Here is a 12551-nt window from a genome sequence, read left to right on the forward strand (position 1 = left end):
TGGGGATGTGTCCACAACCAAGGTACATGCCCTTGACCGGAATCGAACCTGGGACCTTTCAGTCCGCAGGCTGACGCTCTATCCACTGAGCCAAACTGGTTTCGGCTACTTCACTAATATTTATGATGAGAGATACAAGATACTATTTTTAAAATTATATAGGTATCATTAATGTTAAATCAGAACAGTTTTAGGACACAGGATTTGTGATTGCAGAAATTATTTTTCCTGTTTTCTAAACAGAAAAAAGGAATACATCGTTGTACAAAATGCAGACTGCAATTTTTGACCTGCAAAGAGAAAATGGATCACAAGACTCAGCATCACCGAACATTTATAAAACCTAAAGAGCTAGAAGGACTACCTCCTGGAACAAAAGTGAGTGTAAATATGTTGTATTTTAACATATGGTATGATAATAAAATTAATTCCTGTCTGGTTTTATCTACTGAACATAATACTTTAAAAAATGGTTTCTGATTTTTATGAAGACTCCAATGTCAAATTTTAGCATTTTTTTTTTTAATTTTAGCATTCTTATGTTTAGAAAAAAACCTAACCATTGTTTTTTTCAGTAGTTGGTGTGTGCTATGCTAGAATGGTATTCCTTTGTAAAAAGTGCAACTAGATAATTGTGTTTCCTGGGTCACTGGTTTGTGTCAATATTATATAGCCTATTTTTGAGCTATTCTTGTAGGCAGTATATATATATATGGGTTTTACTTGCTAAACTATTTGAGATCAGGAATCATGATTTATTTATCTTTGTGTCCTCAGCATCTAGTATAGTGCTTTGAATGCCATAGGGTCTTAGATGTTTATTGAAGTTGTTATTACTGAGTCTACTCTCAGAGAAACAAGTTCTGCTGCTGGATAGCATTGTGTTTTAAGTGAGCAAACACATGTCTGACTACATACTGATGATTGTATTTTACCTTTCCCTTTTTGCCTTATATTCCTGTTTTTTTCTGACTTCTTTATATACAGTCAGCTCTTGAATATTTGCTCCAGTGGAGGGAAACAGAGGCATGGATAATCCAAAGTGAAATAATCCCCAAAACATTTATATTTGGCTTTGGGTACTTACCTTTGAATGTGGGTATGTCTGTTATTTGAATTAACTAAACAATATAAAGCCATGCTCTGAAGACCTAGAGCAAGAGAAGCTATCCAGCATCCTTCCCTGCAATCCATTCATTCCATGCTGGGACTAGACATGCATAACACGAATGTAAGCGGTGCAGTCCTCTCTCATATTTTCCCTTATTAATGATAATAGCAATAATAATATTAATAATAACGATACTAAATGTTTTTCTCGCACCTTAGAATTAGGCTTTCAGTATGCTTTTTCATAGATTCTTTTATTTAATTCATACAGCAATCTGGTGTGATAAACAAGGCAGGTATTGCCCCATAGTATATGGGTAAAGAAGCTTAGAGAGGATAAGTTACTTATTCTAGGCCACATGGCTACGAAGGAGTTGTATGAGATTTAACTTCAAATTTTTTGATTCCTAGTCCATTGCTTTTGTATGCTACCAAACATGTTTTATAGGACTTCCTCATAGACTACTCTTAATATATATATGGAGGGGAGAATAGTCATATGATTAATGAGAATGTTGGTAGGCGTTTGTGTTTTCCATTGTCAACTTAACTAATATAATTTTTGAATATTATATCATAAGCTTTATATTAGTTCTCTTTAAGGAAATTCTAAATTTTATTACACTCTCCATGAAGTATATTGAATTGTGTAGCCCCTCCCACAACCTTTGTAAACATAAATTCTGCTAAATGAGCCCCTGGAAAGAGGAGGTCACATTTACTGTGGGTAATGCAGGGCATACTTACTGTGGGTAATGCAGGGCAAAGGGTAATGCAGGCCTTTCTAGAGTTATTTTTCAGGTTTTAAGATTTAAATTTTGACCTCTGTATGAATTTTTAAAATTATACCAGAGCATAAAAGTAGCTATGGAATGTGCTCTTTAATGTCCATATAATTCCTAATTATTCATTAATAACAACATTAAACTGATCAATATAAAAGTATAAGTAAATAAATATCAAATTTTTATTTCATTTATTATTTAAAATAATTGGAAGACTTATCCAATTGTAGTTTATACTTACTCTTTTAAAAATACTTGATATTTAACTTTTTGTTACATGATATTTTAATACTTTTGCAAGGGTTAATTATCTAAAGTAAATATTATCTCTGTTTTTGTAGGTTACTATTCGAGCTTCAGTTGGACCTCTTCAATCAGGATCTTCAACTGTACCTTCCATTAGTACAAACACTTCTATCCTTCAGGCCTCACCTCCAAGAACAAAATGTGTAACTGCTAAAAATTCCACAAAATCTAACACAAGTAAACTTACTACAACTAAATCTAATGCAAGTAAACCTACTACAAGTAAGCCTAATGGAAGTAAATCTAAATTCAAATCTAAAGTCTCTAATATGCAAAAAAAACAAAGCACTTTGGCTAGTAGCAACAGAAAAAGTAAAGTCAATACAGCATTGAGGAACTTAAGGTAATCTTTTATTCCTGATATATAATACTAATTTAATCTTAAGTAAAATAATAAAACCTTTATTTAATCTAAATGTACACAACTCTCAACTTTCATATGCTATTACTTATGGCATAAAGACCAAGCAAATAATAAAAGTTTTTTTTTTTTTAACAACTGTTGTTGAACAGTACTTTCCTATATTTTTCATATAATATTCATCTATTATATTGCTATTATTATATATTGTGCTTCTATCTTATGACATTTGAATTGGTTAATTTCTTTTATTCCAGTGACAAGCATTAACTGATGTTACACTTATCCTAGCTGTTATTCCATAGCAAATATTCAAGTTATAAGTCTGTGTTTAAATATCTTCATTTAAACAGCTTGGTTTTAATTAACAGAACATTAATAAAGCTCTCCCTTATTATTTTTGTTTTAAAATATATTGTTACTATTTTCTTTATATCCATAAGGTATCGTCTGGGAATTCACCGGTGCATTGAGTGTTGTTCCGAAATAAAAGATTTTTCAAATCACTTTCCTACATATGTCCACTGTAGTTTTTGCAGATACAACACTAGCTGTAGCAAAGCATATGTGAATCATATGATGAGGTAAGATGAGTTAAACATCTGTAATTACCAATTGAATTATAATATAGCAGGTTTGGTTTTTGAAAACAGTTATCCTATTAGAAACCAATTTTTCTCTTCAAGGAGTTAAAAACATCTAGCAATAGAGAATTTCTAGGATAATGCTTGGTACTGTTTTCCAGCATAGTAACTCATAAAATTACTCTAACTAAAATTGTAAGAACATTTAGACTAAAGAAATTATATGGGTCTTTTAGAGAAACAGATTTTCGATGGGAATTTCTTTTTCCTATAGGACTTTCAAAATGGTTATTTTTAAAGATAAAAATGTAAATGTTTCAAATATATTTACCAAACAAATGCATGTAATCTCATGAGTGCTATTCTCTTCAGAGCAGTCACTTTGAGAGACTCCAGGATTTTCAGTGGTGCTAAGAACTTGATTGAATCTGTTTCTCTCTCATCCCTCTGTCCACCTATCTGTCAAGCTATCTATCCTTGCATTCAATCAGTAAAATGAGAGACTATTCTAGTTATGATGCCATTGTTGGAATTTTTTTCATTAATTCACTCAACTTAGATTATTTGAGTACCTAGTACATACGTACACTATGCAGAGAAAGCCTCACAGATCATATTCATTTGTATCTTATTAGTAGAATCATCTTTTAGGATGGATTTTATTTGTTAAAAATAGTAAAAAATTGTTCAGATATAAACTAGTTTGGTTGTTTCTTTTTTAAAAAGTCAGAATTAAAATATAATGAAAGTGATTTTCTCATAGATCATAACATGACCTTTATGTTACTTTCTGGTAATTATCAGCTGCTCCTCTCAATTCTCTCACATTTCTTTTTTTCTTTTTTTTTTTCTTTTTAATATATTTTATTAATTTTTTACAGAGAGGAAGGGAGAAGGATAGAGAGTTAGAAACATCGATGAGAGAGAAACATCGATCAGCTGCCTCCTGCACACTCCCCACTGGCTATGTGCCCGCAACCAAGGTACATGCCCCTGATTGGAATCGAACCTGGGACCCTTGAGTCCGCAGGCCGACGCTCTATCCACTGAGCCAAACCGGTTAGGGCTCTCTCACCTTTCTCACAGTCTCCTTCCTCCCACCCCCCCTTGATTAGCCTAACCTATGATACCTTACTTGTTTGTGCAAGCACTTTACATCAACTTTTAAGTTATTATATCCCCTTTTTACCTTGTATCATTATAATCTCATCATATATATGTTTATTTCTTTTGAATTCCTATTTCCCTTTCACTTTCAGGGCTTTGACTCCTCTTTCCAAAGTCCAGCAGCATTCCTCTTAACTTTATAGTCAACCTCACCCTCAGGGTGATCTGTTTTGATTGTTGCTTTGTTTTTGTTCTAGAATTCTTTTAAAATAATGTTTTTATTGATTTTAGAAAGAGAGGAAGGGAGAGGGAGAGAGAAACATCAAATGGCTGCCTCCTTCACGCCCTCTACTGGGGGTCAAGCTCGAAACCCCAGGCATGTGATCTGACTGGGAATCCAACCGGTGACCTCTTGGGACTACCAGCTGAGCCACACCAGCTGAGCTGTTCTAGAATTCTTTACCTAACTCGTTTGGGACTACCAGCTGGGCTCTTCTAGAATTCTTTACCTAACTCGTTTATATCTGAAGAATTTTTTTTCCTGTTATCTTCATCCAGACATTGATCTCAGAAATAATGATGTTCTACTTCTACAAAGTTAACCCTGATGTTCTACTTCTACAAAGTTAACCCTGTTCCTCATCTCTTCTGGTTCTTCCACCACCTTATTCAGTTAACTTGCTACTTTATCTCTTTCTCTTAACCAGGTTCCTTCTGTTTACACACATTTTTTTTAATCCTCACTGGAGGATATTTTTCTATTGATTTTCAGAAAGAGTGGAAGAGAGAGGGAAAGACAGAGAGAAATACTGATGTGAAAGAAACATATTGATTATTTGCCTCCTGCACGTGACCAAATCAGGGCCAGGGAGGAGCCTGCAACTGAGATACATGCCCTTCACCAGAGTCGAACCCAGAACCAAGGACCCTCAGGTTTGCAGACTGACACTATCCACTAAGCCAAACCGGCTAGGGTTACACACATTTTGAGGTTCCTTTTTTTTTTTTTTTTTTTTTTAAGATGAGGGAGATTTGTCTCTACTGCCTACTTTCCTTATTTCTTGTCCTTCTCTCACTGTTTTACATTGGTACACAGTGTTTGTTACTATCTTACCTTTACCCTTAAATTTGAGTATCATCCCCACCTGCCAACTAACCATGCCCTTTAAAGATTATCTGTCTTGTACTTATGCACCACATTTATTCACTTTTTAAAATTCTTACTACTACACGACTTCAGAGTTTTTGACATTGTTGTCATTCACTTTTGAAACTATTCTCCTCAGCTTCTATTAAACTGTTATCACTCTTTTTCTTTTTCCTTTTTGGCTACTCCTCTATTTCATTGCCTTTTCTTCCTTCAACATTTCTTGCCTCTTTACATTTCCTTTGTTGATAACCACTGTCACTTTTACCTTTCAACTTTAAATCTTTCCCCTTTAATGCTTAGTTTTCCAGATATCAACTGTATATTTTTAATTATTTTTATAGATATTTTTCCTTTGACTCACTGGCATCTAAAAGGAACAAAATTAAGCCAAACATTATATAATCTGCAGAAACGATACAACTACCACCCAGATAACTCTTTCAGGGCATCATCTGTATGACTGGAACACCAGCTGGAAATAACTCACGGTCCCAAGTTTCTTAAGCTCATGAAGTTCTCTTGATTTGCCACTTTGCGTGGCTTTCTGAACACCCACCTCCTGCATTTTGCCACTCTGCCTCCCAACTATTGCAGTGGTCTGCACCTATATTACATTTCCTCTAAAGCAGGCCCCAGGCATTCTTTCTCTCAGTATACTTCTGTGTGAAGCCTCTTATTTTGTGACAAATATGCTGCTGCCCAAAATGGGGCTTTAAATCTGCCCTTAATTTACAGGGGGTCAAATTGGAAAATCTTGTATCATTCCACCCTTCCAACTTTCATTTATCATAGCTTCCCACTTGTCCTATACAACCTCCAAATCCATTCTGTTCCAAAACTTTTAATGAGCCTGACTCCCATATCCTTTTCCCACTTCCTCAGTGAGCCCCAACCCTGCATTTCATTGTCATCGCACATGCTAAGCTCTTATTCATTGTTAGCTTCATATGGAACTGAAAGCTTTCATTGCCACTCTTAGGGTGTGGTAGATCCCTTTTTCTTTTTGTCTACTTCACTGGTGCTCTTGTCTCAATGCCTTGGGTATCTCCCATTGAATGGCCTGGCCCATCAGTACCATTGCAAATTTTGGATTCTTATTATAACCTTGAGTTCTGTAGGTACAGAAGTTACATTTTCTCCAGAGGATGAGTATGTTTAATTCCTATTCATACCACCTCTGTACTCTCAATTGGTCTTTTTCCCACTGGTCTTAAATCTGCCCCAGTCATTCTTTCTATATAGACTCCCATCCCCCTAAGTTTCCAGAGTAAAGTCTCTTTCCTGTACTCATTTTTGATAGTGGCTTTTCTTATTTTTGTTAGTTCCTGGAACGTCCCTGTCCTTCCTTTCAGTTAACCTTCTTTGAAGTGTTTGGTCACCACAACCACTCACAGGGATCATTTCTTCCTTTGAGTTGTGGACCATTCATTGATTCTGCCTTTTATTGCATTTGTTTGTGTCTGTATATCTCCTTGAAAGACAGGGCTCTTTGTGTTTACGATGACATCTACAACATTACAAACAGCAATTGATAGTTATTATTTGTTATAATTATAAAAGGCTCTACATAAAATCTCAAAAGAGGATATTCAAAATAGTGATGCAATTGGAGCATTTTTGGAATAAGATTCTTTCAAGGTAGATCATCATTAAACATGTAATTTAAGTGGAGCATTATTTGAGTGTGGTGGTTTTATTGCACCTTACTTACTTATAGCTTTTAGGTAGCAATAGGAGTTTCCTAGAATAATCCAAACAAATTGCTGTATGTTGGAATTTCCCTCAACGTGATGTATAAGAAGGCTTTTTCTCTACATATAATAAAGTTAACAGACATAAGTACTATATTTTAATATATCTTTTTTTAGCGGAGTTTGCTGTTTGCTAAGAAGTATGACAGGCTTGTGGAGAAGAATCAGACAAATCTGTATTTTAATCTAAGCTTCACAATTTATTAATTTTCTTTGTGACTTTGGGCAAGTTACTTAACCTGACTCCCAATTTTATTTTCTTCAAATGAAAATTACTTTGATTATTAAAGGAAATGTAAAATTAAAGTGTTTAATGATATGATTTGCACTTAGGCAGCTTTCAAGTAATTATAGCTATTGTTTTTTTTCTAAGTTGTCAATATTAGCTGTTGTGGGTAAAGTCCTTGCCATTGATTTTCACAATTTAGTAGGAGAGATACACTATTTACCTAGCTTAATGTGATAAACAAATTACCATGAGAGCACAGAGGAGGTAAGAAAAAGTTCTTTAAAGAAGAAATAAGAGAAGGTGTCCTATAGTTGATATTTCACTTAGGCTTTGAAGAGTGATTTAAAAAATTACCAAAGAAAAGGGATGTTGGTAAAATCATATTATTCCTATACAATAAATAAGACAGAGTACTGAAATTTTACAAGATATGCTTGAGTTAATGTATATTTTGTATAGATTTATTGGTTCTAAATAATTGTCATTAGAAGGACAGTTAAGTAATTGTGATAGCTCGTTGCCTGTGTACAGTCCCCAGGTAATGCTGATTTTAAATCCATGACTCCACTTTTAGTTAAGATTATGTTAAACTAATCCTGTCTTTCTAGTACAGGGAAGCTTTCCTTACCATATTTAAAAGGGTATATAGTGTGGCTCAGTGGTTGTGCGTCGACCCATGAACCAGGAGGTCACAGTTGGATTCCCTGTCAGGGCACATGCCTGGGTTTTGGCTTAACCCCCAAAAGCGGGCATGCAGGTGGCAGCTGATCAATGATTCTTCCTACCTCACTCTGAAATCAATAAAAAGATATAAAAGGGTATATAAAAGCAATATTTGGTTACATAGGTTGTTTAATGGTTTTCTGTTCTATGCTTAGTGAAAGCATTATTTTAACTCATGAGTTTTGCTTTAAATTTTTTTTAAACCCCTGCTAGTAACTGCAAAGAACTCTCTAAATGTTTGATTTTATAAATGGTAAACAGTGGCATTTAGCTTGAGTATTGTTTACTTGCAAGAAGATCATTTAGAGTCTATCCCCCTTTCCCAACATAAGTATGTTAAGATTGGAAAACAATTTTAAAAATAGTGATTATTCTTGATAACTGTTCATATTAGAGTAAAAACATTAGCAAAAAATTAAAATTGCTTTCAACTCTTAAACAGATTAAAAAATTAATTTGTGCTTTACTTTTTTAAAAACTTGAATATTTACTTTTGTGTAATGATGAGAGTACTGATCATATGAGCAAATACATAGAGAAATTTGTGTCATTAGAAAATAAATAGATAAAATGGAATGTAAGATAAAATATGGAATTACACAGGGATGACAAACATTATTTTATTTATACCATGATCTTTTACTCAAAACTAGACATTTAAATATAGACTTGAAATATAGCTATAAATTAATGTGACTATTATAGAATAAAATTAATAAAATCTGTTTTGTCTCTCCAGCTTTCACAGTAACCGCCCAAGTAAAAGGTTTTGTATTTTTAAGAAGCTTTCAGGAAATCTCAGGTAACTAGTTGATTTTTTAAAATTCTTTCTTTTGAAAAATTTTATGTCTTAAATTTTTGATACAATATCCTCAATGAGATATAATTCATATATCACGCAATTCACACACTTAAATTGTACAATTAATAGTTTTTTAATATATTCACTGAGTTGTGCAGCCATCGCCACAGTTAATATTAGTACATTTTTATCACTCCAAACAATAACTGTACTCATTAAGGTTATCCCCATTTTCTTCCAATTCCACCAATCCCTAAGTAACCTCTAATCTTCTGTCTATTTGTATAGATTTGCCTATTCTGGAAATTTCATATAAATGGAATGGTACATTATGTGATCTTTTGTGATTGGCTTCCATTTAGCATATTTTACATGTTCATCTGTATATATCAGTACTTCATTTTTTATTGCTCAATAGTATTCTATTGTATGGTATACCATAGTTTGTTTATCCATTTAGGTTGTTTTAACTTTGAACCCATTATAAATAACTAGAGGCCCGATGCACGAAATTTGTGCAAGGGGCTCGGCCCCCGCCCTCCACCGCGGCTTCGTCCCGAAGGATGTCCGGTCTAATTAGCATATTATGCTTTTATTATTATAGATGCTGCTATGAACATTTGTGTAAAAGTTTCTGTTTAGGCATGTCTTTTTCATTTCTCTTTAGTATATATCTGGGATTGGAATTGCTGGGTTATATGGTAACTGTTGAGTCTTTGAGGATCTGCCAGACTGTTTTACAAAGTACCTCAACTATTTTATATTCCCATTAACAGTATATGAGGGTTCCAGTTTATCCACATCTTTGCCTACATTTGTTATTATCTCTTCTTTATTATAGCTATCTAGTGGGGGTAAGGTGGTAACTCGTTGTGGTTTATTACCTTTTTTTTTTCTAACCTGATGTTGGGATGTCCAATTTGGAAATCTAAATTACTGCTACTGTCCTTAGACTAGAGGTATGAATAGCCTATATTCTTTTGCTAAATTTGTTTCAGTGATAACAAGTGGTGCCAAGATGAAGTAAATAGAGAACAAAAATTTAAAATTGTATTCTTTTCCCTGTGCTTCACTCCATCTCTCCCTACCTCCTTTTTTGCTTAATTTTTCTTTAGATCATCTTTCATCATCTGATATACTTTGTGCTTTATCTTTTTAATTTTCTGTGTCCTATTACTCGAATCCTGTGGTTTAGATTTTTGTCTATGCCATGCGTTGATTAGTGTACTCAGCAAGTATTTATTGAATAAATTGAAGTATAGGTTGAAAATGATTTATGTGTACAATAGCTTCCATCTACGATTGTTGGACCAGTAGCTTATAGGGAAATGAAATTTGATTCAGTTTAAAAAGTATTTTAGTGCTAATTTTAAAACATTAATTGAGTTCAATGAAATAGATTAAGCTATATTAGATGTTGCCTTTACTAAAAATTTTTATAAGAATTAGAGTTTTGCATTCAAAAGATGAGATTTTAGTTTTATTCTTATCTCACTGTTGTCAAGCTTAATTGTGTGTTCTGTTTTTAAGTGAACTATATTATTTTAAAAATCTGGATTTTCCCCCCTTCAATAGGAATCAAATTGAAAATAAGTCAATTCCTATGAATGGAATATAGCATACTTATAATTACATAGAACAATGTTTTTTATAATTATTCCTTTGTTATAATGGAATATTCATTCTTTATCTCTTTATTATGTATCTATCATGTATATAATATACAGTTCCTGTAAAGATGAAAGTAATGAAGTCTTAGAACCAGTCTCCAGGGAATATACAATTTATTGGATGGGAGATATAGGTGAACATAAATAACTAATAATGCAAGGAAGATTTTAATAAGTGCAGTAAAGGCTATTTTTTTCAAAGGGGAGAGAGATTATTTGAAATTATCTGGATAGGTGTTAATTATACTTTGCTTTAAAGGATGAATATTATTTATACTAATAGAAGAGATACAGTGGCATTGAAATTGGAAGAAATAGCATGAATAAAAGTGCAAAAATGAAAAAATAAAAGGCTTATAGATGGAATACCTAGTAGCAAATGAATGGAACATGAAATTAATATAGTAAGGTTGAAGTCTGGGGCAGTGGTTTTGAGCTTAGAGCCAGTGAAAGCATTGAAAATAAGGCTAAGGAGTTTGGGCTTAATTTGGAGGGCACTCGAGAACCATTGATGTTTTATATAGAATCAAGTAATACCTTAAGGAACATTGAATTGAAGATACCCTTCTCACCTTCAACAGGAGGGTGAGTTCTAGATGCATGAATTCTTAGATTAGGACTATTGTGATAGTTTTGAATGATTTAATAAGGACTTGAGTAAAATGGTGAGGTGGTATTGCATCATCTTTAAGAATATGGACTCTGGAATCAAAGTGCTCAATTTAAAACCTGATCCTGACCATAACCATCTCTGTGTTCTTGGTAGAATACTAAGCTAACTATCCTCTATAAAAAGATAATGAATACTTTTCTTGGGTGGTTGTAAGATTTAGATGAGATGCTATGTCTAAATTTGTTAGGCTGGCATAGAATTAAATACTCAATAAATTGTTAATATTATAAAATGCTTGGCATATTGACTGTTTTAAGGGAGGAGATACAGAGATAACTATAGTTTGAGCTTTATTGTTAGAGGAAATGGCATAATAAGAAAGACAGAAGGAGTTGATTTGGGGAGGAAATACATGATTTTCGTTTTATGGCCAGTTTTGATATGCCGGTATGACATCTAGGTGTAAATATACAGTAGACCAAGCATGTCAAACTCCTGGCCCGTGGCCACATGTGGCCCACAACAAGTATTTTTGCGGCCCAGCCTATATAACAGTATGTAAGAAATGTTTTAATAAAAATTTCATAACTTAATTTTTACAATATCCTGTTACACATAATTATTAATAACAAACTCCAGCATTCTCTAGTCACTGATTACTATAATCAGGTTGCATTCATTTCCCTTATGTGCCTTACATGCAGGCGCACCATTTCTCTCTACTAATACTAGCAGTGAATATTTTAGCAGCCGATGGCCACGTCATTAGTCTTGGACTGACTTGTTTGGTGTGCACAACAGAAAATATTTCACTTTCGGAGAACAAGAAAAATAGGTTTATTTGCATTACACTTATTAATTTGTGCAGTTATTCAGTGTCTGGTAAGTTAATGTTTAAGAAAAAAATATTAATTTTTATTAAAATATTCTATTTTATGTTAACGATTACTCATTTATTTCACCTCTTTGTATTCAGCATGTCTCTATTGAAATAAACATACATTTCTATGAAATTGAAGCTTTTGTTTTTTTGCGGCCCACATTAACTTAAACCTTGCTTATTTGGCATGTGTTAGCCTTTGAGTTTGACATTCTTGCAGGAGACTGTTAGACTAGAACTTCATGGAAGAAGTCAGTCTGTGGTATGTTACTTGTTTGTATTTGTATATTGGTAAAATGCTCAAATATTTAAAGTATGTGGTGAATTTCAAAAGTATATTTATACTTTGTTAAATTGACAATAACAATGATAGCATTACATGATCTTTATTTTAACCTAAGCAAAAATAATACATTAGCAGGATTCTAAAGAATCTTATGGGCACCTAAGAGGAGGAGGTACAGCTAGAACAAAAAAGGG

The 12551-nt window shown here is 33.3% G+C and overlaps 1 protein-coding gene across 1 annotated transcript in view; it reads left to right on the plus strand.

Annotated features, from left to right (window-relative positions):
• Positions 1-12551, plus strand: part of ZNF280D (zinc finger protein 280D) — a 113970-nt gene that overhangs the window by 75779 nt on the left and 25640 nt on the right. Inside the window, exons 13-16 of the mRNA XM_008143177.2 lie at positions 244-378; positions 2237-2544; positions 3006-3146; positions 8846-8908. Of these exons, the coding sequence (XP_008141399.2) occupies positions 244-378; positions 2237-2544; positions 3006-3146; positions 8846-8908 (647 nt within the window). The remainder of the gene's footprint in view (positions 1-243; positions 379-2236; positions 2545-3005; positions 3147-8845; positions 8909-12551) is intronic.

The sequence above is a fragment of the Eptesicus fuscus genome, chromosome 5 (assembly GCF_027574615.1).
Source record: "Eptesicus fuscus isolate TK198812 chromosome 5, DD_ASM_mEF_20220401, whole genome shotgun sequence".
NCBI lineage: Eukaryota > Metazoa > Chordata > Mammalia > Chiroptera > Vespertilionidae > Eptesicus > Eptesicus fuscus.